Source organism: Saccostrea echinata, unplaced genomic scaffold (genome assembly GCF_033153115.1).
Source record: "Saccostrea echinata isolate AGI-Se365-2 ecotype Australia unplaced genomic scaffold, CSIRO_AGI_Sech_v1 ptg000014l, whole genome shotgun sequence".
NCBI lineage: Eukaryota > Metazoa > Mollusca > Bivalvia > Ostreida > Ostreidae > Saccostrea > Saccostrea echinata.
In genome coordinates, this window is record NW_026889763.1 from 12,151,442 (window position 1) to 12,178,999 (window position 27,558).

The window sequence follows — 27,558 nt, forward strand, 5'->3', positions numbered from 1 at the left end:
TTATTTTTCCATTCAATAAATATAGCATCATATGTCCTTAATAAATATACATGTAAGTTCCATAAAATAAGCCAGTGAAACGTAACAAAAATGTAAAGTTGTACCTAAAATATTGTACACTAAGCTAAGCTCATACAATAACACCTCACACATCCAAGTACAAATTGAATCTGGTTATTTTATCACACCTAATTGTATATGGATGGCATCAGAGATTGTAAGAATGTGAGACAGGTAATGCAGTTGTTGCTATTGTGATTAAAAATTAAAATTCACTGATGATAAAAAAAAGTGTTAAATCTATGTTATACATATATAACAACTTTAGGATAAAGCAAATAAATTCACACGTCCCTTGGACTTCATTATAACAGAAATTTACTGTGGAGTTGAAATACACTGTACCAAATAAATCACAACCAGAAAAATGAAAGCTCTGATTTACAATGCCCCCTCCTCCTTATTTAATGACCTAGCTGTGAACACATGAACATTTGTCAAGAGAGGCAGTTGTCATGGTCAGAAAGCTTTAGAAAACACAACTGAAATATTAAACTTTATATTCTTATAAACTTCACTAATAATGGCAGTTCTGAGTGTTACATCCAGACTTCTAAAGTGTAAGCTTAACCTGTCAAACTGGAAAAGGAATAAAATAACTGGGTTCTACCCATAAGACAAGACTTTGCTGCCAATATTTCAACAGTTAATCACATGGCATAAAATAATAAAAACAAATGTTACATGTACATATGTGACAATGTTAATTCATAGGACGGAAAACATTTCACTCAAAAAGCATCCGATGTGGGAGAAAATCCTATTTTGTGGATTTCCTGACAAGAACAAACTACATGTACATGTATTTGTACAAGACCTGCCATTTCTTAAATATCTCTTATAACACAAACAACAGTGCAATTTGAAGTCCTAATTACTGGACAAAGCAGTTTGATGTTTACAACCTTTCAAACACATTGAATTTTAACAATTTGTTACAACTTAAATATGTTCATGTATGTACAGACCGAGATCTTTCTGACAAATCACTACAATATTGCCAATTCTTTGATAACAGAATGACAAATCTTAAACTACATGATGTAAAGCTCAGATTGTACAATAAATCTTCAGAAAACACCTTTAAGCATATTTTCACTGGACAGCTGTCTTGTATACACAAAGCATTGAACTCTGTTACAGAATTGTGAGTTTTTATTGTGTGGTAAGAGTGGTTAGTACACCACCCCTCCTTTGTCCTCATTGTCACTAGCACTATCACTCCCCACTCCTACCTGGGGATCAGGGGAGATAAACCATGGTATAACACAGCACCAACCAAATGTCAGGAATGAACACATAAAATAATACACTGATGACTCAAAGCTTCAGCCCCAAGGATTATTGCCTCCACCAGGATCTAGAGAATCTGAAATGTACAATACATCAGGTACAAAAATAATGTACAGTTATTAATTGGAAGCATGTGGTATACTTTGACTTTTATAATATATTATAAATGAAAGATGAAATACAAAGAATTTATTTGGGAAGTTTAATTATAAGAGAATTAAAGAATAAATCTCTAAATGTTTGCTGATGATAATCACATAAAATTCATGGATCCACCTTACAAAAGAGCTTACATTTACAGTGAAACTTATCTAATCCAGACACCACTGGCTCCATAGAAATCCCTCATTCTGAATTAGAGTTATGCTTTCGAGTGATGGAGATGTTTTTATTTACCCTGAGGAGAGGTCTAATCTAAAGTTACTCCACTAGGGGAATTGTGGTTAGACAGAGGAAGGGTGGGGGGGGGGGGGGGTTGAAGTTCCCACAGTCTGATCCAGAGTGACTCTGTAAGGAGAGCTGTGGTAATCTTACCCTGAGGAGGGGGTGGTGTTCCCATTCTCTAATCTAGAGATACTTTGTCCAGGGGTGGGCGGTGAGTGGGTATAACTTACCCTGAGGAGGGGTTGGAGATCCCATTCTCTAATCTAGAGATACCTTGTCCAGGGGTGGGCGGGTGAGTGGGTATAACTTACCCTGAGGAGGGGGTGGAGATCCCACACTCTGCTGGCTTGTACTGAGATTCGACCTCCGGACAGATACTTCTTTTTCTGTCATCAGACGGAGATTATTCCTAGAAATTTTCACTGGAGTAATACTGGTGTGTGTCACAACAGCATTCCGTGCTGAACTTGGCCTTGAACCATGACCTTCACTTCTACCACTCAAGGGACGGATTTCTCTTTCCCTGCTTTAAAAGCAAATAAATATATTACATTTGGTGTATACATGTATTTATGGTTCATTAATAATAAATCTATCACGTTTCTAATTTTATTTTTTTCTCTTCAATCTCAACCTTGTACGTACTTGAGTGAGCTTGGAATGTGAGAGTGATTATTTGACATGGGAGGTAACTCTTGATCATCAACGGAGCTTTGTAGAGAGTTTAGGCCCACGTCATCTTACAAAACAAATAAAAAACCTTAGAAACAAAGATTCTGTTATTTCCTGAACTACATGTATAATATTATATTACTAATATTCAATAAGTATGCAAGTTTTCATATGACTTAACAAAAGTTTTGAACTGTCATATGTATGAAATCCTTGCCAACCAATGCATAGAAAATCTAAAATACATGATTATGGCACATTTACAGGACTTACCATGGGATTTTATAACACCTGACGCATACAAATCTCTTAACTTCCTCTTCAAATCCCTACTGGTTTTCTTGTAGAAATACAGGTCCTTCTCCAACCGATGGATTCTGGAACAAATATAATAATGAGGATTTCAATTTTACTAACTTCTCAATCTTCTCTTTGGAAAGTAAAATTTTTGGGAAAAATGTGAGGAAATGACTTTTTTTTCAGATGATTCTACACTGTTGGTCCTTGAGTGTCTTCTCTTTGTATCGAGGGCATCAAAAAGGACATCATCTTATATCTAAAGGAACCCCCTCCCTCCCCCACCCTGGATTTCTTTGTCTGGCCCTTTAACTAACTTTGTTTCGGTGGTTTCCATCACTGGTTGATCCTCCACCGCGGTGCTACTGGTGGTGATCTGTTGCATCAGTAACTGCATCTTCTGTTCGTACTCTCTTTGTTGCTTTGTCAGACGACGGTCCACCTCCACTGCTGCCCGCTGGAGTGCACCCTCCAACTCACGAATCAACTGCTCCTGCTCATCTAACTTCACCTACAAAACAGTATGTCAGCTTTCAACATCAGTGTTTGTAATCACTACAATTCCACTGATTATCATATGTACATGTATATTCAATTCAATTTAATTCACTTGAAATTCAATTTACTTCAAATATTCAAGGATAAATTGAAGTATTCTTACCTCCATTTCACTACATTGAACATCGGTCTTCCTCTCCTTTTCTCTTAAATTGACTACTTTTTCAAAGTACTTAGACAGCAGTGTCTTGGTTTCTACAGCTGAGAGTGCTTTTAGTCTATTCATGACAGAATCCTCACTCTGAAAAAAAAATCATGAATACACAACATACCTCAGTGGATATTGAATTTTTTTGCCCATGTATGTGTAGGTCTGACCTGAGACAGCACCTGTAAGTGCCTAAGTATGGACTATGCATTACCTGAGAGAGCACCTGTGAGTGCCTAAGTATGGACAGTGTCTCTCCTGAGAACAGGGTTGGCCGGGAAATACCAGTGGTGAGAATTACCAGTGGTAAATACCGGTATTTCCCATCCCGGGAAATACTACAAATTTCTCTAATGTGGGAAATACTGGGAAATACAAAGTTCAAGTTTTTTTCTTTCTTTAATTCATTCAATCTCATATACTAGTAAAATTCAAAAATAAAATAAACATAAAAACAGAAGATGAATAATATGGAATATGTCTCAAATTGCAATTGAACATATTCAGAATGTATCACTACTCCAGGTCCCATACCCATAAGCATTCTGTATAAAACTGAAGTTTTCCAATTCAAGTTTCTTTTCAGTTTTGTAAAATTATTAAGTTTATTAATTATAATTCTAAGACCCCAAAAAAAAAACTTGTTTTAATCCTTCTATAAACACTGTAGTTATTACAAACAATCATGTTGTTTTAACAAATTGCTCTGGACAGTTTTGTGCTCCTGTTTTAACATATAATTACCTTGAGTAGAACTGAAAGGCTTCTTCTTAGTTTTGATATTAATACCATACTCCACATTTAAGAATTTTCTTAGATAATGTTTCATGGACCTTTATAGACTACACCTGACTCAAGCATGAAACAAATGGCACTCATGACTGGTATATGAATATACTGTGTTATGATTATATAAAATGAATTACTTGGAAACCAGAATTTTTTAAATCAGGGACAGTGATACCAGGTAGATATCTTAGCCAATAAGGTGTACTACATGTCAATATGAACGAAATATTTAGTAGCTATTTCTTATTTCCCAGTATTTCCCGGGAAATACCAGTAATTCCCGGTAATTACCAGTATTTCCCACCGTCCTGGGAAATATGAGTATTTCCCAGTTTTTTGCCAACCCTGCCTGAGAGAGCACCTGTGAGTGCCTTAGTATGGACAGTGACTCACCTGAAAGAGCACCTGTGAGTGCCTTAGTATGGACAGTGACTCTCCTGAGAGAGCACCTGTGAGTGCCTTAGTATGGACAGTGACTCTCCTGAGAGAGCACCTGTGAGTGCTTAAGTAGGGATGGTTTCTCACCGATGAGAGCATCTGTGAGTGCCTAAGTATGGATGCTTTCTCACCTATGAGAACACCTGTGATTGCCTAAGTACAGATGGTTTCTCACCTGTGAGAGCACCTGTGAGTGCCTAAGTTCCAGTTGTTTACTGTTGATGTGGTCATTCTTATACTCAATGGCAGCATCCAAAGCTTCAATGGCTTCATCTAGCTCTATCAATCTGAAAATTAAGATATTTAAATCATCCCATGCCTGTTAAATGGTCACAGTATACCAAGGCTGACATTCCGGTCGAATGATATTAAAACATTCTTTATATACAAACTATTATCTATTTATTTAATCACCCCACTGTAATTACAGTACTTCTCAAGCAGGTTTTAAATGGTTTGCATTACATAAAATTTGGGACAGAAAGAGGAAGGCATTCAAACTTAGTGTAAATAATTTGAACTAAGATTAAATGCTGTTGTCAAGAAAATCAAACTTTTCAAAAAAGTAACTGGAAGAAGAGCTGTGGATAATGACAATTTTTCCCTCCCTAGGTATTTTTTCACCCTCCAAACTACATCCACTGTCTGATTTTACCTCCTCTCATCCTGCGGTGACATCAGCCTCCCCTCCTGAAGTTTCTCTTCCAGGACTCCCCTCTTCTTCTGCAGTGTGTCTCTGTTCCCCTGTAGTAAACCCAGCTCCTCCTTAATTCTTTGCTGGTCCTCTAAGGGTGTGTGAGCTAGTTCTCTGCTCTTCTCATCTATCATTCTATCCACTGTATCCAACTTAGACGACACAGTCAAAATGTTCTAAATCAAAAAAAAAAAAAAAGAAAAAATATATTCATTAGGCTTTTTTTTCAGTGGAACATGTGCCCGCACTGATATTCATAAGTAATTTAAAAACATTAAAAGAAAGCACTTGTGTCTATGAACTGCAAGTGAATACATGCAGTATAAGTTGTTCTAGATGAATACCTTATTGACTACTTGACTAGATCGTAACTTCTTCATTTCCAGCTCACTCTTCTCATTCAGTATGGCCTCCTTCTTGCTGACAATTTCTTCTCTTTTTTTAAGAATCTGTAACAGATAATTTACAAAGACTATCAATCACAGAAAAATCTGAAAAGACTGTGACTTGTGATCTTTGACCCCAGCTTAAAAAGACTCTTGACTTGTGACCTTCACCTGACACTGACCTCTTCAAGTTCCTCCACCTGTCTCCGCTGTTCCACCACCTTCTCCACTTCATTGTCCAGCCATCTTTTCTGCTCCTCTATCTTCTCCATGTCATCGCTGTGTCAAAATTATTACACCCAGTATTATATACATGTCATCGTTGTGTCAAAATTACACCAAGTATTACATACATGTCATCGCTGTGTCAAAATAACACCCAGTATTACACACATACTTCATCGCTGTGTCAAAATTACACCCAGTATTATACACATGTCATCGTTGTGTCAAAATTACACCAATTATTTCATACATGTCATCGCTGTGTCAAAATTACACTAAAAAAGTATTACATACATATGTCATATGTCAAAATAACACCCAGTATTACATACATGTCATTGCCATGTCAAAATTACACCAAGTATTACATACATGTCATCGCTGTGTCAAAATAACACCCAGTATTACACACATATGTCATCGCTGTGTCAAAATTACACTCAGTATTACATACATGTCATTGCCATGTCAAAATTACACCCAGTATTACAGACATGTACAAGAAAAAAATTACTTGACACATATACATGTACAAATTAGAAATGTAAAAACCCTAAACAGAATTCTATCTTACTGGAATTCTGATATCTGAAAATCCCAGTCATGAATACTCCCCATCCCATATATATAGTGGAAGTCTGATGTTCTTCATGTTTCAATAATACTATACAAATGATATATATTTGTTCAAGAAATGTTTTGCAATCCCTCCCCCCCCCCCCCCCCCCCCTCTTCATCCTTATATTTTTGTTGCAAGTGAAGAAAACAATAAATAAATTCTCATATCTACAGATAAGTAGTCTGACATCTGCATGGGGGGGTATCGTCCCGGACTTACATTTGTATGGGGGGTAACGTCCCGGACTTAAGTTTACGTTGTGCGGCAGCTATCTCCTCATTTTTCTTCTTTAACAATTTCTCTTGATGTTCATTCTTCTTCTGTAAATCTCTCACCTTCTGTGCTTCCTTCTGCATCTCTTTCTGGGAATCATTAGACAGAATACATGTCAGGCATCAATCATTAGACAGAATACATGTCAGGCATCAATCATTAGACAGAATACATGTCAGGCATCAATCATTAGACAGAATACATGTCAGGCTTCAATCATTAGACAGAATACATGTCAGGCTTCAATCATTAGACAGAATACATGTCAGGCATCAATCATTAGACAGAATACATGCCAGGCATCAATCATTAGACAGAATACATGTCAGGCTTCAATCATTAGACAGAATACATGTCAGGCATCAATCATTAGACAGAATACATGTCAGGCATCAATCATTAGACAGAATACATGTCAGGCTTCAATCATTAAACAGAATACATGTCAGGCATCAATCATTAGACAGAATACATGTCAGGCATCAATCATTACACAAAATACATGTCAGGCATCAATCATTAGACAGAATACATGTCAGGCATCAATCATTAGACATAATACACGTTAGGCATCATATAAAAGTTCCTTTAAGAATTGTGTCTTTTTTTCATAACAAACAACCAATGTCCTACCTCTAGCTTCCCCTTCTTTTCTGATTCATCCTTGAGTCGTTTCTGTAGCTGATCCTGCTGTTGTCTCATCCTATCCACCTGCATCTCCAAATCAGAAATCCTAAAACAACCAAGTACATTATGAGGGTACTGATCATAATGAATCTGTCTTACATGTACATGTAAAACTCCCTGTAAATATATGATGTTTAAGCTGTACAATGTACATAAATAATGATTGAACATAAATGAATGTTTAAATCAAACAAAAATCCCTTTGCCTTACTTTTTGCTGTTTTGTGCTGAGAAATTGGCAATCTTTTCTGTTTCTTTTTGCTTCCTTTGAATGGCAGACATTTTTGCTTTGGAAAGCTCCAACTTTTTCTTGTATTCTCTGAAATAGTTTAAAAAATAAAATGAAGATGATTTTCAAAGCCAATTAAAGTACTAGTTTCTGCTGATTGTAAAATATCTTGGGGCATTTGTGAACTCAGTTTATGGGTAAAAAAAAACCGTAAGTATTTTCAAGCAAATATAATGTATATAAAAAATCTAATAAGTTGATAACATTTGCAAATAACAGTTAAACTCATTTTTTTCTTTACAATTAGTAAATACTATGTCATCTGTTTATATTATTTAAACATCCTGTTTACGCAGTGTTTTTATTTTATATTTTCTGTTTTTACTTTAGTGGTAAATATCCCCCAGACTTACTGCTGAAGTCTCTGTTTTTACTTTACTGGTAATTATCCCCCAAACTTACTGCTGTAGTCTCTGTTTTTACTGGTAATTATCCCCCAGACATACTGCTGTAGTCTCTGTTTTTAGTTTACTGGTAATTATCCCCCAGACTTACTGCTGTAGTCTCTGTTTTTACTGGTAATTATCCCCCAGACATACTGCTGTAGTCTCTGTTTTTACTTTACTGGTAATTATCCCCCAGACATACTGCTGTAGTCCCTGTTTTTACTTTACTGGTAAATATCCCCCAGACTTACTGCTGTAGTCTCTGTTTTTTTCCTGGTAATTATCCCCCAGACTTACTGCTGTAGTTCCTTTTTTTACTTTACTGGTAATTATCCCCCAGACTTACTGCAGAAGTCTCTGTTTTTACTTTACTGGTAATTATCCCCCAGACTTACTGCAGAAGTCTCTGATTTTACTTTACTGGCAATTATCTCCCCCGACTTACTGCTGTAGTCTCTGTTTTTACTTTACTGGTAAATTAATATCCCCCTAGTAATACTGCTGTAGTCCCTGTTTTTACTTTACTGGTAAATTAATATCCCCCTAGTAATACTGCTGTAGTCCCTGTTTTTACTTTACTGGTAAATTAATATCCCCCTAGTAATACTGCTGTAGTCCCTGTTTTTACTTTACTGGTAAATTAATATCCCCCTAGACATACTGCTGTAGTCCCTGTTTTTACTTTACTGGTAAATATCTCCCAGACTTACTGCTGTAGTCTCTGTTTTTACTGGTAAATATCCCCCAGACTTACTGCTGTTACAGTAGTCTCTGTTTTTTTCCTGGTAATTATCCCCCAGACTTACTGCTGTAGTCTCTGTTTTTACTTTACTGGTAAATATCCCCCAGACTTACTGCTGTAGTCTCTGTTTTTACTGGTAATTATCCCCCAGACTTACTGCTGTAGTCTCTGTTTTTACTGGTAAATATCCCCCAGACTTACTGCTGTAGTCTCTGTTTTTACTGGTAATTATCCCCCAGACTTACTGCTGTAGTCTCTGTTTTTACTGGTAAATATCCCCCAGACTTACTGCTGTAGTCTCTGTTTTAACTTTACTGGTAATTATCCCCCAGACTTACAGCTGTAGTCTCTGTTTTTACTGGTAAATATCCCCCAGACTTACTGCTGAAGTCTCTCTTTTTACTGGAAAATATCCCCCAGACTTACTGCTGAAGTCTCTGTTTTTACTGGTAATTATTCCCCCGACTTACTGCTGTAGTCTGTTTTTACTGGTAAATATCCCCCAGACTTACTGCTGTAGTCTCTGTTTTTACTGGTAAATATCCCCCAGACTTACTGCTGTAGTCTCTGTTTTTACTGGTAATTATCCCCCAGACTTACTGCTGTAGTCTCTGTTTTTACTGGTAAATATCCCCCAGACTTACTGCTGTAGTCTCTGTTTTAACTTTACTGGTAATTATCCCCCAGACTTACAGCTGTAGTCTCTGTTTTTACTGGTAAATATCCCCCAGACTTACTGCTGAAGTCTCTCTTTTTACTGGTAAATATCCCCCAGACTTACTGCTGAAGTCTCTGTTTTTACTGGTAATTATTCCCCCGACTTACTGCTGTAGTCTCTGTTTTTACTGGTAAATATCCCCCAGACTTACTGCTGTAGTCTCTGTTTTTACTGGTAAATATCCCCCAGACTTACTGCTGTAGTCTCTGTTTTTACAGGTAATTATCCCCCAGACTTACTGCTGTAGTCTCTGTTTTTACTGGTAATTATCCCCCAGACTTACTGCTGTAGTCTCTGTTTTTACTTTACTGGTAATTATCCCCCAAACTTACAGCTGTAGTCTCTGTTTTTACTGGTAATTATTCCCCAGACTTACTGCTGAAGTCTCTGTTTTTACTTTACTGGTAAATATCCCCCCTCCCCCAGACTTACTGCTGAAGTCTCTGTTTTTCCACCTTCTCCTGATGTTTATTTGTCTCTAACTCTGTCAGAAGTTTGTGAGTTTCCTCCAAATCAGACTTAGTCTTTTCTTTCTCCTGAAATGTTAATCTATTGTCAGTCCCCCAGAAAGTAGGTACATGAATATATATATACAGTGCATGTCAAATAAGATCCTTGGCTAAGCAACACTAATCCACCATATTTGTAAGAGTCATGCTTCACGCATCACAATGCTAGATTCTTAACACACCCATGTAAACCTTTCTCTACAGAGTCATGACTGCTTACTTTTTCCAGATGCTTAATCTTCTCAGCATATTGTTTATTGAGGACTTCAGCATCTTTCCCTGTTTTAACAAGTTCCTTTATAAGCTGTTCTTTCATTCTGGAAAGAAATATGCAGTTTTTCTTTATTATTAAATGAAATAAAAATACATATATGTGTAGATTAATTCAGAATTGTACTGTAACATTCCACAATGAACAGTGATTTAACATAACAATAATTCTGAATAGTCTGTACCAGAATATTTATGGATTTAAGGTTTTGGAAATGGATACACAGCATTTTGAGCTATCAGTAAAGATGGACCTGATGTTGATTTTAAGATATCAGTGAGAGATGACAGACTTGATGGTTATTTTAAGTTATCAGTGAAGCAATGACAGACCTGATGTTGACTTTAAGTTATCAGTGAAGCAATGACAGACCTGATGTTGATTTTAAGTTATCAGTGAAGCAATGACAGACCTGATGTTGATTTTAAGTTATCAGTGAAGATGGACCTGATGTTGATTTTAAGTTATCAGTGAGAGATGACAGTCCTGATGTTGATTTTAAGTTATCAGTGAGAGATGACAGCTCTGATGTTGATTTTAAGTTATCAGAGAGAGATGACAGTCCTGATGTTGATTTTAAGTTATCAGTGAAGCAATGACAGACCTGATGTTGATTTTAAGTTTTCAGTGAAGGATGACAGACCTGATGTTGATTTTAAGTTATAAGTGAAGTGATGACAGACCTGATGTTGATTTTAAGTTATCAGTGAAGTGATGACAGACCTGATGTTGATTTTAAGTTATCAGTGAAGTGATGACAGACCTGATGTTGAATTTAAGTTATCAGTGAAGCAATGACAGACCTGATGTTGATTTTAAGTTATCAGTGAAGTGATGACAGACCTGATGTTCATTTTGTTATCAGATCAGGGCTTGACATTAATGCTTCTCCGGTACCAGTGAAAAAAAATTACCGACAAGTGAATATTGCTTAGTACTTGTCCGATTGGACAAGTGCTTTTTATGTAATGAAGTCTCCAATTCATAAAAAAAATGACTGGTGGAAACTCAGAAAAATTTATTGGTAGTTTAGTACATAAAAACTGAACTTTGATCCCGATATTAATTGCTATGTAATTGAGTTCAGACTTCATCGGGATCGAAGTTCACTAACTGCATACTACTGCAAAAGCATGGATCGAAGTTGGAATTCTGTTTGATGTTGACAGTTTCACTTATGAACATTTATGTTGTTGTCAGGACAGGAAGTCTAGATAAAATTTTGTTTGATGTCTTTGTTGTTTATATTGATACCATCACAAATCCATCAAGCACTTATATAAAAGACTTCATTTTAATTAATACTTTTCAAGTTGACAGTATTTTAGTGGACGACCATTTGATTCTGAGAGGGGGGCCTGGCAAATTTTTCCGAGTCAGATTATTTATTTTCATGTCAGTGAAGGACAGATTATTTATTTCCAATAAGATCAAGGACAGATTATTTATTTTCTTCTTCACTGGAAAAAGTCTGACAAGCAAAAAAAAAGAAAAGGAAACACCGAAGTCCAAAACTTCTAATTCGGGGGGGGGGGGGGGGGGGGGGGGGATTAATCTTGTCAGGGACAGATTATTTATTTCCAACATTTTCGAGGATAGATTATTATTTATTTCCAAAATCTGCCAGCCCTCCCCCCTCAGAACCAAATGGTCGTCCCCTTAAAACTATTTTTGTTTAGATCTTTGTTAAAAATTTTTCGGACAAGTGAAGTTGAAGTTCGGACAAGTAAATGTCTTGGTCACTTGTCCGAATGGACAAGTAGGGAAAAAAGTTAATGTAGAGCCCTGAAGATATGTGATGACTGACCTGATGTTTATCGAGAGGTCTCTCATCTTCTGGTGGTCCTCCGACATTTTGATCTGGGTCTCCTTAATCTTCCTCTGTGTATTAATACTCTTCCTCAGGCGATCCTCTACTGTCTCATACACGGGGTCTCCAGCTGAGGAGGACACACTTCCCCTGATGGCTGTCAATTACAGATAATTACTGCACCGTAAAATTGTCCACAGATCAAATACTGATGTACATATGTATAAAAGAAGTATACAAGATTCTTGTCTGTTAAAGAGTACTAAGTCTTGTAAACCACAAATTATATGTATAAAATAGTAAATCAGATGTACACTAAGTTAAAGAGACCCCTAAATTTCTATAACAGTAATTATGACCTTACCTGGTTTACTGATTCTGATGGCTGGGATGTTCATCTGATCTGCATTATTTTCTTTATTGTCTTCTGAGTTTCCTGGACCTTTCTTTACTTTGTATGTTCCCTTCCGCTTGAATTTACTTCCATCCCCACTAAAAAAGTCAAAACAGTTACAGAGAAACACAGTTACGCATACAAGCAATATCATTTATGTATGAAAGATAATTCATATCTGATGAAAACTGATGAAAATATTCTAGAATGTAAAATATGACACTTCTTTTGGTCATCAAAATTGTTCATAAACAAATTAATAGTTATAAAGAGTAAAAGTATGTTCTTATACATGTATACTCCTGTAGACTTGTAAACACTACTTACAGACTGTTTCCAATGGCAATGTTTTCCTCATCCTCATCAAATGTCTGATGCATGACCTCATCGCTGTCCTCAAGGCGACTCACCAATAACTGACTCCGAGCCCGGAAACTCTTCATCACTCGCTCGAGAGTGAACAAGGCCGGGCTGGTCTTGATGTTTCTGGATGGTGGTCTAAGTCCAGGGTAAGCCTGCAATATTTAGTAGACTTCAACCAAACAGCTCTCTTAAAAATATAGTAAAACTTCACTATCTTGAAACTTGTGAGCATCCAAGTACCCTAAAACTATTTTTAAATTTGTATTCAATATTCTTAAATAAATTTTTAAATCTGTTTTTTGTATTCTTAAATAAGTGACAATGGAGGTTCTTACATCTGGTCTCCTTGACAACTGGACAGGAACAGACTTTGGCCGCTGACCCCCGGTCATTCCAGCCGGAGCACTCGACGCCACTGCTTCCTCGTCCAGTATACTGCTCTCACTAAACAACTCATCCTGTAAACATCAACAGACAGTCATACTGCATATACTGACAAACAACTCATCCTGTAAACATCAGTAGACAGTAATACACAATATACTGGAAAACAACTCATCCTGTAAACATCAATAGACAGTCATACACAATATACTGGAAAACAACTCATCCTGTAAACATCAATAGACAGTAATACATAATATACTGGAAAACAACTCATCCTGTAAACATCAATAGACAGTAATACATAATATACTGGAAAACAACTCATCCTGTAAACATCAATAGACAGTCATACACAAAATACTGAAGTGGAAAATGACTCATCCATAAACATATGCTAAAACACAATATACTGGCCAACAACTCGTACTGTAAACATCAACATACACAATATACTGAAAAAAAAACCTCTCATCATCTCTATTGGTAGCTTGAGAAAAAATACAATTAATCAAACGTTACAAAGCTCAACTTATGAATACCATTTATGAGTGAGGTACAGCCTTAAACCAAATGAATGTTTACTAAATTAAAGTCTACCATATGGTATTTAAGGAGTACCTTCTTCAAAAACTTTATATCTCCTCAATTATGCAAAAACATAGGTCAGTTGCAGGATCTAAATTATTTTAACATGCATCCATAAATGCTTCATCTGTGCAAGTTTAATCCAGATAAGCCTCTACACATAGTTACCTAGGAATTAACTTTAAACCTTGGTTACTGTAAACCAGTAATGGGGAAAAAGCTGACCTCTTCCTGATTTCCTCAAAGTGAGTTCAAGAACATAAATTTTTAAAAAATGAATCATAATACCAATATGAAATTATCACAATTTGAAAACAAAGTGTCCTTAGAATAAAAATCTCCCTAAAATACAAATATATATTTGTTCTCTGACCTCTAAATAAGACCTTGACCTGTCATGGTAACCCTGACTCTCTCCTTGATGAAAATAAAGTCTCATTCTAATTAGCCCAACAATTATAGTCAATACCTCTTTATCAACACTGTCATATTTTCTCAACAAACCTAAAAAATAATGAATAACTGACATAACAACTAATGGATACAACAAAGTCAAATGACTGACCCTTTTAAATAACCATGAGAAAGATGCAAACTAAACACATAATGCATACTAATCATCATTTGAAGGGATTCAAATATTACAATATCAAATGTAAAAGGTAAAATGTCAAGGTCAATATTGATGCAAATAAAAATTTTACTTACTGGTACACTTGTGAATATTTTCTTTAATCAACTCATTACAAGTAATTTAATGTCATTGAACTTCTTAGGTTTTTTTCCTACTGCTATCCATTTCATGCAACCATATTTTTAAAGGATAAATGTAATATCATGAATATAATTACTTTTCAAACAAATGTTGCAAAATTTAATGTTCTTGAAATATTAGCAAACCAAATTTACACAATCAACCAGTGAAATTCTGTGAAAATTAAAATAAAACCAACATAGTGCCATACATATTAAAAACATTATTCCAATATTTTTTTATTTTATCTGATGCAAGTTAGACTTAGTTTTCAGATTACCATAAAGAATTTTGAGGTCACATCTTTGTAAGCTTTATTATGCATGATAATCATTTTGCATAATTATATCTCGTCTGTTGACTTCATGCATCTTAATAAAATAGGCAATTGTTATCTGTGCAGGATCCTTTACATACACATAAAATTAATATAAAACATGATTTAAGTTTCATTCAATGATTGCCGATAAGGACAGAAAATTTACCAATCAGTAGAATGGTATTGATATTGGCCAAGGTTTCTGGATGGTGCAAACAATGTGACTTCAAAAGATCATTTATGGTCTCTGTAAACTAGATTATTAAAACTGGTCTAACTTAATCAGATGGTAATTCCATCAACTTGTACCTAACCCACAATACAAAGATGAATTTTACAAGTATCCTTAAAGAAATTAATTTCTGCTGCTGAAATTAAACTACTGAGTTGATTTTGAGAAAGAGCTTTTCTGATACATACACTGCAAGTTTGATACAGTTTAAGCAAAGATCTAGAGCTTTAAATTCTAGCATACCTACAACTGTACTCTAGCTTGTATTCTGATCTTATCTAAATGAATACGAGTCAGCAGCATAAAGTGAAGAAAATCAAGATAAAGTAAATGTTACTAAAATCTGTATGACTAGCAATGATTAAGTAAAGGCATGCTGTATTGTTGGAAAGCAATTGGAATCATCATAACATTTACTTCTAACTGAAGAGAACTGATGATGAATGTCTGATGATAATGATTGGTTTCCAACATGAACAACAAAGAAAACATGATAGAGTGCCCTGAACCTGTACCTGGTTTGTCAAAATAACACTGTCATGTACATCCTCCTAGAAATACAGGGTGCAGTAAAAATAATTAGAGTATATTTATAGCAATCAAAATCAATCTCTCTCTCTCTTTTTGCTGAAAAAGACTTCTAAATTCTTTACTACCATATTATCGCCTTTATATTATCTTTCATCACTTACTATAAAAACTTAAAATCTAAAAAAACAATCTTATGTATAAAAGAATCTATTACATGATATGATTCTGTGTATGAAAGCAGGATTTAGAGGCACACAAAAACTATCTACAGGAGTAAGCTCCCTTTCAGAGTTATCTAACCTTGAGAGCTTTGTGTAGTTCCTCAATCTTCATCTGTTGTTCAATCATCTGCTGTTCCTGCTTCCTAATCTGGTTCTCAGCCTCTGACAATTTCTTAGTAGTTTCCTCTAGTAAATTACCCTGAAAAAACAAAACAAAACAAAACTGAAGTCAATCCACAAGTTAAAAGTCTGATGGTAAGGTACAAATCAAAATAAATTCTACAGGAATTCAAAACAAATTCTACAGCAATGTTGATTTTCCAGTAAGCATTATAAATTGTACAAATATCTTTTATTGATTCACTGCTCTAATGTTTTGCTTTATGAAATGTAACAGTGATGTTTTCAATGTCTATCATTTTCAATTCAAGTAATAATTATTACATAGACTAGTCTACACACACACTGTACATTGCATAACAGAAAATCTTTGCACCTGTTTAATTTTTGTAGACAAAGGTAGATGTTTAAATAATTATTATCTGTAAAATATTTCAACTTTACATATTGAATGGAATTAAGAAAATGGTGAGCTCAACAATTTGAACATCAAATGTACATGTACCTATAAAGAATCAAATTTTGAACTGTAGAATTTTCTCATTTAATGGTATATATAGCTTTGACAGGCTACCATACCATCAGATAAAAAAATATATATGAAATTATTTCACAACAACCAAATCATAGAATACTAGGCTATGATATAGAGTTACACTGTATTATACTGTTGAAACCATACATACCAATTCCTCATTTCTCTCAATTAGTCCGTTAAAATCCTTATTTTTCTCTGCGAAGATTTCCTCGTCACTTTTGAGATCTTCCCTGCACTACAATGAAGAGTTATCAAGAACTAAACTACAGTCTCTTACAATGGCTGTTCTTACTCATTCTCAGAATTCCAGGTATAAATAGGTAATACAAGTTACTGCCTGCTAAAGTCATGACTCATGCCAAAGAAAATGATAGTCAATGTAACAGTATGTTGCATGCTCATAAGATACTACAAATTGTAGGAATTAGTAGCATTAAACAGCCATTGTCTGTGGATTAAAAGTAAGCCAGTGCATCAATTTATTACCAGAGATAACACAGACCACAGATGTTTTTACTCCCCCACAAACTTTTTCTTAATTCACTATATTCTTATAATAAAAAAATTAACAAAGATAATTTTCATGTTACACCCTAGTGAATGAAATCTTTTTTCAAATTTCTCTCTGGTAAATAAATTTCTTTCTAGTAATAGTAAACACTGCAGATTTGCAAACAGGTAAATCATTCTCATTAGGCAATCCATTTAGACACACTGTGTAAATCTGTTAAACAGTTATTAATCAGATTTTGCTTTGTACTACCTTCTTAAGTTGGGACTGCAGATCTCGAATTGTCTGGTTTTCTAATTCCTCCTTAGTTAGAGTTGCAGGAACCTTGTTTTTGATCTGGAATTACAATTGGAGCTTGTATCACTTGCTTTCCTCCAACATATATTTTATTCTCATTCAATCTCAACACAGAAAACTTCATTTATAATTAAAATGTAATTGTGCAAAAATTCGTATTCATGTACATTGTACATTACAGTAACTATGTAATCAGAAGCTTGTCTTGTTACAGTAGTATGTAATCAGAAGCCTGTCTTGTTACAGTAGTATGTCATCAGAAGCCTGTCTTGTTACAGTAGTATGTAATCAGAAGCCTGTCTTGTTACAGTAGTATATAATCAGAAGCCTGTCCTGTTACAGTAGTATGTAATCAGAAGCCTGTCCTGTTACAGTAGTATGTCATCAGAAGCCTGTCCTGTTATAGTAGTATGTCATCAGAAGCCTGTCTTGTTACAGCAGTATGTAATCAGAAGCCTGTCTTGTTACAGTAGTATGTAATAAGAAGCCTGTCCTGTTACAGTAGTATGTAATCAATGTTATAGTAGTATGTAATCAGCAGCCTGTCTTGTTACAGTAGTATATAATCAGAAGCCTGTCTTGTTACAGCAGTATGTAATCAGAAGCCTGTCCTGTTACAGTAGTATGTCATCAGAAGCCTGTCCTGTTATAGTAGTATGTAATCAGAAGCCTGTCTTGTTACAGCAGTATGTAATCAGAAGCCTGTCTTGTTACAGCAGTATGTAATCAGAAGCCTGTCCTGTTACAGTAGTATATAATCAGAAGCCTGTCCTGTTGCTGTAGTATGTAATCAGAAGCCTGTCCTGTTACTGCAGTATGTTATTAGATGCCTGCCCTGTTACAGTAGTATGTAGTAAGAAGCCTGTCTTGTTATAGTAGTATGTAATCAGAAGCCTGTCATGTAACTGTAATATGTAATCATATGTCTTATAACTACTAAGACTTGTCTCTGACCTCCTCCATCAGGTCCAGCCAGTCCTTTAGCCTGAAGTCCTGACTCTTAGACAGGATGTCCCGCTGCTGGATCTCAATCAGCTGTCTGTAGGCCTCCTCTGCGATCATCTTGTAGTGGGAACACTCCGTCTGTAATCTGTCAAATTGAATACAAAGAATAATTTCACCTATAATATATCATTAACTTTCTTATTCCAGTGACTGTTTTATTTTGAAAATTGAAAACAGAATAAAAAATATATATAATATTAAGAAAGGCAAACAAACCTGAATATTTATTTGGTATTATGACATTCATACACAAATATATTTTGAAAATGTTTAAATGTTATTTAGGAAACAAATAATGAATTACAGTGTTAACTACATTTCCCACCTAATGACTTGTTGTTCTAACTTTTTCATCTCTTGTGCGTCCTGCATGGCTTTCTCTGGATTATACACATTGTCACCTCCACCATTACTCAGCATAGACGTCCTCTGTCTCACCAACTCCTCTCTCAAGGCCTAAACACAAATCAGGCATTTAATTTAAAGTTGTTGAAAACTAATAATGCATGTACATTTCAGATAATTTCGTACCACTTCTATGATTCTTAAAATGTAATTATTATTTATTTTTCTAAGTCATACGGGAATTTTACCTGAAATTGAATCATGTTCAAATCCAACTTAATAAATACTTTTGTATAGATATATCAGAGAAAGTACCTTTATTTCACACTGCATTTCTTCAAATCTAATGGACTGCACATCTCTGTTCACAATAGGGGTATTCTTGATATTCCTGGCCTGATTCATTGACATGTAAGAAGTTTCAGTGTATCATATGCATGTCTAATGTATTTATGACTTTTACTGATTTATATACATATAACTCATTTATTAGCCTTTATCATATATTCAGCATTGATTGTTCTACAACCATCTAACAATAACTTACCCTGTTGGCATACTTTAAAGCATTATGAGATTCATCAAAATTGGCTGAGGACGGACTTATACAGCAAATCATCAGAGTTTTGGCATTTCCTCCTAAGGAGTCCTTTAAGGAAACACAGAGTCAAAATTACAACCAAACATGTCAAAACTTGATGTCAAAAAAAAAAAACACCAGTTAAATGTTTCAAACTGCTTATCTCCCCTGAGCCCTGTTTGTATACAATCAAACCTCATTATCTCGAACTCAAAGGGACAGAGAAAATACTTCGAGATAACCGAGGATTCGAGATATCCAGGGTAAAATACTTAAAGAATAAGCAGTTGGGACTTCAAAATGACTTCGACATATCCATGGTGTTTGAGATATCCGTGTTCGAGATACTGAAGTTCAACCGTATGTGTAAAGAAGTACCTTCAGAAGTCGGGTGATTTTGGACTCTCTGTAGGGAATGTGAGTTGATCTCTTCTTTGGATCCCCTAAAGAACTGATGACATTACCCAGTGCCAACAGTCCAGAATTGATATGTACTGACTCTGTAATAAGGAAATTCACAATGCTATGATGATATCACAAATCTTTTTTAAATTTATTATTTAATGACAATAATATCATAATGTACAGAAAAATAATATGTTCTGAGTTTTATAAACAATAAATAGTAAAGTCAAAAATCAATGGGAATGTCAAGGTAAAAAATAAAATGGACACATTTAATAATTTATCACCAAATTTTGTATCAGTGAATAATCTTACATAAAGATATCTTGAATAGTTTCTCTGAAACTGAGCTTAGGCAAAATAAAAAAGATTAAGGTCAAGATCAAACATTTTGGACATAGTTCATACTAATATTTATCGATATATGTGTTTAGATAAAAAGATCTTGAATAGTTTCTTTGAAACTTAGCTAAATGCAAAATTTAAGAAAAGTGAGATCAAGGTCAAAGGGATGGTCAAGGTAAAAATATTTGGATGCAGTTCAATAGCGCTTACCAAACTATCAGCATATAAAGATTGATATAAAATTATCTTGTTTCTTTGAAACTGAGCTAAACACAAATTTAAAAAAAAAAAGGTCAGTGTTGAAGGGAAGGTCAAAGTAAAATATTTTTGATTCAGTTGATTAACTCTCACTAATATGCATCAGTGTATGAAGTTTGAAAAAAATATTCTGCATAATTTTGGAACTGAGCTAAACACAAATTTATGAAAATTGAGGAAAAGTCAAGATCAAAAATGTTGATGCAGCTGAATAGCTCTTATCCATATGTATCAGCATATGAAGTTTGATAAATATATCTTGAATATTTTCTTTGAAACAGACCTAAACACAAATGTTAGAAAAATGAGGTCAAGGTCAGAGGGATGTTCAAGGTCAAAAATGTAGTTGAATAGCTTTCACAAATATGTATCAGCACATAAGGTTTGATAAAAATCTCTGGAATAGTTTCTTTGAAACTGAACTAATTGCAAAGTGTGATGGAAGGACAGACTGAAGGACAGAAGATGAACATGACAAACACTATATGGCCCTGTGGCTGGGGCACAAAAATACATGCATTGTCAATGGTCAAATGGAAGTATACACTATTAGAATTTAAATGTTGTGTGTGATTAAAAATGCATTTTACAGTAAATAACTTCTGACCTTTGAACCTGTCTCCCACATTTCCTGTTCTGTGAGCTCTTTCAGATCCCGCAAGGTCAACGAAATGAAACTTCCCACACATGGTGTGGGTGATATCTGAAAATTACAAACATTAAAGAAATTGTTATGCTACCCAAATTCTACACTCATTATCCAAATGCATGGTTGACAATTTACGCTTATGACTTAATGATTAAAGTAATCCAGATAATTATAGAGCTATAGGAATTATATTTTGGCTGCTGTCAACAATGATTTTCTTTCTTTTTTTTTTTTTTTCTTTTTTTTTTTTTTTTTACATGTTACTACATAAAACAGACAATGATGTTAAAATTACCATAAGTTATCAAAACCTTCGAAAATGATGTCAGTAAATAAATAAAACAATGCATTTAGTCTCTCAGCTATGAATTATTTTAATTCCCCCATTACCACAAAAATGTATTTAAGCACTTTGCCCATGACAAATGATGGTTTGGAAAATAAGATAAGCTATATAATGTAGAATGCTACATGTATCCTTTGACATTTGAACACTGCTCTACAATCAAAAAATTAAAGCTAAAGCAGTGAATGCAGAGAAATATGTACTAATAAAAAGAAAGAAACAAAAAAAAGCCATAATTAAACCACACATTTTCTACATGTAATTCAAGCCACTCTTTCATGGTGTTACAAACTAAACCATATTACTGCATATAAAACAAACCTTTTGATGATGATGTTCCTAAAATCAAAGCACCATCACAGCTTACAATGGCTTACATGTCTTGTGAGTTCTTATGCTCAGTATCCATTAATTATCAACTCTCATTTGTTTTTGTCAATAATATATCTGGACATTGTAATTTGAAATTTTTCATATCAAATGAACAAACCTGAAAATTGTGTCTGATTTAGCAAAATGTGCTTGGTTGAAAATAGCAAGAAAACACAACAAATCAACCACAAAATGCATGTACTAAGAATATCTGTAAAAAACACTGCAGCTTAGCAATACACAGCGATCACCCTGGGAAAATGCCCTCCACACTTCTAATCATACTTGTAAGCTCAAAACATTAACAGTGCCAAAAACCATCACTTGCAATAAAGAGAGATATACACACCTTCATCCAGGGACTCGGTGCTCTCACTTTGTTTTCTTTTCTCTGCCATGACATCATTTTCTGTCCATTTCTGACCTATATAATCACATTTTACACTTTTATTTCAGTAACTGTTGCAAAGAATGCATACATGTACATTGTACATGTATATCTGGTAAAAGTTGATAGCTGTTTTGTGAAAAAAAAATCTTTAAACATAATAATTAATACATTCTCTGGATACATACATTATTCTTAATCAATACTTTCTCTGGATACATACATTATTCTTAAAAAAAAAAAAGAAAAGAAAAAACAACAAATCTTGTCTCCCACATTACTATTACAACTGCAGAGTATCAATCTACAGAACTAATGCCATGTATGGAATTCTTGACCACTGACCTATGTTGACAGTAAATACAGAATGTGAACGGCTTGAGTGTTCATTCATCTGTGTGGACCCTGTGGTTCGGACCGCTGACCCAGACTCGAGGAGACTCATGACATCATCAAGTGTTTCACACTCTACCTCCCTGGCCCCAATTATCACTGAAACATACAGCATTCAAAATAGGAAAGTTTCCTATATACATGTAAATACAGAATACATAGATGTGTATATTGTTGTTCTGTCTTATAACACTGAACACTAAGCCCTGACTTACCAGTATTGACTTTATCACTGTTCTTGACTTACCAGTATTGACTTTATCACTCCTTGCCTTACCAGTACTGACTTTATCACTGTCCTTGACTTACCAGTATTGACTTTATCACTGTCCTTGACTTACCAGTATTGACTTTATCACTGTCCTTGACTTACCAGTATTGCCTTTATCACTGTCCTTGACTTACCAGTATTGACTTTATCACTGTCCTTGACTTACCAGTATTGCCTTTATCACTGTCCTTGCCTTACCAGTATTGTCTTACTAGTATTGCCTTTATTACTGTCCTTGACTCACCAGTATTGCCTTTATCATCCTCTCTGACATGGAGATTGCTGGCTGGTGTCTCAATGTCCAGAAGATCCTGAAGTTCTTCTTTATAAATTTCAATGTAAGATACTTTAACAGAGTATTCCACCTCTTTATTAGCCTACAAACAAGTATTATAGTTATCAATAACCTTAGAAGAAAAATAGCAAATAAAACAACCCCCCCCCCCCCAAAAAAAAAGAAAAATGAAAAGAAAAGCAAATACATTAAAACTTCAGAGGTTCATATTTTATTCATAGTTACATGTAAATGAACCAAGAAAACAACAATACAATATTGTAGATGCCTCTGACCTGCATGTAATCAAACATATCTTTGAGGGCCCTTGGGATAATGCCATATTCCTCCTCTGTCAGAGCGTTCATGTTCCCTCCTCCCACTGTGTAGGTCTTACCAGAACCCTTAATACAACAATTTTCTCTGAATAAATTTACTTATGATGTTCAAGTCTTTTTCTCAAATGTCTAATCATAAGCATCATTTTCAAAATTGAGAGCTGCATAATAAATTCACATCTCCTTCAGTCTTACATCTTCTTATTCATAAATGTTGAAAAAGTAAAATTCATTCAGATTCTTGACTATTTATTTTCTCAGTGCATCAAATTTCTGTAATCTAATTCAGTAATAGGTTCATACCGTTTGGCCATAGGCAAATACAGTGGCATTGTATCCTTCAAATATACTCCCAACTAAAGATTCTACACATGACTTGTATACTTCTTCCTAAAATTGAATATCAAACTCTAGTATTCTGGACATATGTACAAATTTCAAACACCTATACTTAATAGTATGATAAACAGTAGTAAACGTGTAAATAAATAAATATAATTTCAAAATTATTGGTAAAATAAATTCTTTTCTGATATAGTACTTCTGTTTCATATTTGTTTTATGTTTCCAGTCATTGCAAAAAGTTTGTAGTCTGATGCCCAATGCTACTAAATTTTGAACTGGGTTAGTAAAAAATATAATCTTTGTAATCTGCTGGGTGAGTGAGGTAGAGAAACCATGTTCAACTTATGTTTCACTAAATGCGAAATATGTTCAATTCTTGAAATGTTTGAGGAACACAGTCATGACAGTAAAAACTGATCAAAACAGCAATGATTAATATCTGAAACACGGTGCTGAAAGAAAGCAAAAAATAAATTGTGCATATTCTCCCAAAAAGAATAAATCAGATTATGATTGCTACAGAAGAAAAGTTCTAGCAGTGTTGGACCAACAACAGGCCATAATTATCCTGATTATAGAGGGAGAATTAAGTATATAGTGCAAAAGTGCCTTTTAGTTTTATTTAAAGAGTATCAAATTAGAGTGAGCTAGTAATTTTTTGAGGGGTTAGTAAAATTTGCTTGGACAATATTCTCATGGGCTAGTGGTTAGAAAAACTTTTCAAAATGACTTTGTTTCATAATTTACACTTGAGTTGATGTAAACGTGTATAACCTGAGAAACTTTTGGTGAGTGGACATAGTCAAATGTAAATCCTCTGTCCTTCCCCAGTATGAGCTGATTACTGGAAGGCACAACCCGCATACACATTTCTTCTCCAGATACCCTCTCCTTTGGTAGAAGTGGCCTCACCTATAGTGTTAATTTAAAATTTAATCATCTTCATAAGGCAAATCAGCCATCACTTAAAACTTATCCTTTGTTTATATATAGAAATATCTAATATAGAGAAATTGCTCACCCTTACTGCCACCCTGACATTCACTTCCTGCTGTGTTGTCATTTTTGTTTCCATGTTTCTTTGTCTAAAGTCTTTTCAGATGATATGTCTTCATTGTAATTTCTAGAAACATAAACAATTTATAAATATCAACATGATTAGAAATTTTATAATCTCTACATTGAGTTCTTTCTTTGTTCATACACTAATTCTTAACACTTGATTCTTTTAAAGACCCCCATACTTTGAAGTGCTTGAACCAGTTAAGTAATACATGTATCACACTTTGATACATCAAGTGTGTGGGAGTGGGCATCTATTTACAGTTCTCCAAAAAAAATTTAAACCAGAATAGAAACACCTGTATGTTTCAGTGTGCTGTAGAGCTGGACAGCTGAGTCTTACAGCTGTCCAGAGTATTGTCCTCCGGTGTCTCCCCTGGAAGGTAGTTCCAAATCTCACAGCCATTTAATCCGAGATTCCTCTGACTCTAACCCCTGCTTTTATATTTTGACATGTGCAGGGGAGAGTCAGAGCGGAGGCCATATTGAAAAGTGGGAATTCAGCGACTCCAGCTGGTGTCACGACTCTGCCTACCTTTTACAACTTTATTTCGCGGATCTAACTTCCGAGACGCGAGAACTCAGTAAAGGGATGATTCTTCTACAACTTATTCATCACTAATATGATGCTATCGCCATTAAAACGGCCCTATCACCGACAAATGAAGCATCACTTGAATTAGATCGCCTCCTCGCCATTCGATTTCTTTGCGCATGACATCAGCACACAAATACACAAACAAACTATCACATGAACAAATCATGTGTGGTGATGCTGCCAATTTTTTTCTCATATGAGCATAGAGGCCACTTTCGACAGTTGATTTCCTTATCAGTAAATAAATGTAACATCATTCTGATGTTTTCTGTGCTTTTTTCATCGCACTCTCATGTTTTTGCGAAAACTCCACACGTGTTTTGACCACATGTGAATTTGAAACCGATTGGAATTTTGTGTATTTGTGTGCTGACGTCATGCGCAATGAAATCGAATGGTGAGGAGGCGACCTAATTCAAGTGATGCTTCATTTGTCGGTGATAGGGCCGTTTTAATGGCGATAGCATCATATTAGTGATGAATAAGTTGTAGAAGAATCATCCCTTTACTGAGTTCTCGCGTCTCGGAAGTTAGATCCGCGAAATAAAGTTGTAAAAGGTAGGCAGAGTCGCGACACCAGCTGGAGTCGCTGAATTCCCACTTTTCAATATGGCCTCCGCTCTGACTCTCCCCTGCACATGTCAAAATATAAAAGCAGGGGTTAGAGTCAGAGGAATCTCGGATTAACAGCCATTGAGCATGTAGCAGTCAATTGACAAACTTTTAGGCAATAAATCAGAATTCAGATATGTGATGCATTTTACAAATGAAAATGGGTCAAATCATCCTCACAAGGAAATGAGGTGGTAAGTGATAGTGGCAAGAGTTGGGAGGAAAAAGATACGGTCCCATTTATAATTGAATTATTTTACAAAAATATTTCCTATATAAAAAAAATCTCATTCCACCTTTTCAGAGGGAAGTCTTCAGCAGAATTGCCAACAATACAGCTTTAAAGATATACTCAATGTTAGGTAATTAAGTAATTATTCATCTTCAAAGATATACATGAGTCATGTACTGGCATTTGAAATGTTAAAAACCATTTCGTTTTGATGTCCAGGCATGTCAGAATCTATCCAACAATTTAGATAAAAGTTATGCACGCAGTATAGAAAGAAATTCTCAATCTAAAGCTCTCAATATAATGCTACAAACCTTAATTTGTGCTCAAAATAGCACGTATATCCATGTTAATGCATACTTTTTTAACGTTTCGATGTAAACAACAGAAAATCTGCAAGAATGTATTGCGCATGCCCCCTCGACGTTTCATACCGACGTTTCCGGTACGAAACAATTCAAATAACTGATTTAAAAAAACTCACGTTTGACATAAAGTGATGAAGCGATAAAGCTAAAAAATAATTTTGATCAAGCTATTTTGAGACAATATGAATTACATTCAAATGCGAAACAGATGGTCTAAAATCTTCTTCTCCATCAATTGTAGACTGGTACCCTGACATTGGTTAACGGGTGCAAGCGCCCTAAAAAACCAATTCTGTAATTCCTAGCGGCAGCGACTGGAATCAAGGGCAGAGAACCAGTGCTACATCAATTGTGCGTTTTAAAAAAAAATAAATAAATAAACTTCGATCCCGATATTAAAGTTGTATTAGGGAGATAGCTACATGATCTATTTCACAGCCTCGGGGACTTTCTCTATGGCAAAAAATGAGTTATACAAAAAGGGACTTAAAGCTTTTTTCAAGTTACGAAAAGACTTTCTTAGCTTAAATCCTGGGATATCCACTAGCCTCAATGTCTTTGATCACACAATTAAGCCTATATTACTTTACGGCTCAGAAATATGCGGAATATTTAATGTTAATAATTCAAAAATAAAGCAATCTAATCAAATATTGATGCAACTATGCTATAAAAACTTTACAGGAGAAAATTTACACATCAAGTTCTGTAAAACTATACTAGGTTTGAATAGGAAAAGTACGAACCATGCCTCTCTTTCAGAATTATAGGTAGATATCCTTTGCATTATGATATTATCAACATGTTACTTAAATATTGCTACAGATTAGAAAATTTAAATTCAGATTTCCCTTTACTAAAAGATGCATTTA

The 27,558-nt window shown here is 34.8% G+C and overlaps 1 protein-coding gene across 2 annotated transcripts; it reads right to left on the minus strand.

Annotated features, from left to right (window-relative positions):
* Positions 1-24,929, minus strand: LOC133186750 (kinesin-like protein KIF27). 2 transcript variants are annotated; one of them, XM_061322044.1, is made up of 36 exons: positions 24,836-24,929; positions 24,589-24,726; positions 23,773-23,859; positions 23,428-23,535; positions 23,102-23,234; positions 22,539-22,685; positions 22,155-22,229; positions 21,046-21,141; positions 19,809-19,930; positions 19,398-19,499; positions 19,166-19,246; positions 18,831-18,961; positions 18,455-18,590; positions 17,456-17,539; positions 16,841-16,927; positions 16,114-16,233; positions 15,798-15,833; positions 13,341-13,463; positions 12,970-13,157; positions 12,613-12,740; positions 12,246-12,405; positions 10,388-10,484; positions 10,091-10,194; positions 7,735-7,842; positions 7,470-7,569; positions 6,783-6,925; positions 5,902-5,998; positions 5,678-5,782; positions 5,295-5,509; positions 4,815-4,926; positions 3,368-3,505; positions 3,024-3,217; positions 2,683-2,786; positions 2,383-2,476; positions 2,049-2,263; positions 1-1,429 (listed from the first exon to the last, which is right to left on the minus strand). In XM_061322044.1, exons 1-36 carry the CDS (start codon positions 24,887-24,889, stop codon positions 1,389-1,391), a joined length of 4,203 nt encoding a protein of 1,400 aa, XP_061178028.1. In that variant the 5' UTR covers positions 24,890-24,929; the 3' UTR covers positions 1-1,388. The 2 variants fall into 2 exon arrangements, with proteins under 2 accessions (XP_061178028.1, XP_061178029.1); XM_061322045.1 differs by lacking the exon at positions 15,798-15,833.
* Positions 24,930-27,558: the final 2,629 nt, after the last annotated feature.

What these genes read in the sequence shown, in the direction of transcription:
- LOC133186750 (XM_061322044.1), bottom strand. Translation starts at nt 24,889, where the DNA reads ATGGAAACAAAAATGACAACACAGCAGGAAGTGAATGTCAGGGTGGCA. An exon ending in AACTACACAAAGCTCTCAAG is followed by an intron (nt 15,834 to 16,113) that starts GTTAGATAACTC and finishes CTGTATTTCTAG; the next exon opens with GAGGATGTACATGACAGTGT. An exon ending in TTCAATGTAGTGAAATGGAG is followed by an intron (nt 3,218 to 3,367) that starts GTAAGAATACTT and finishes ACTGTTTTGTAG; the next exon opens with GTGAAGTTAGATGAGCAGGA.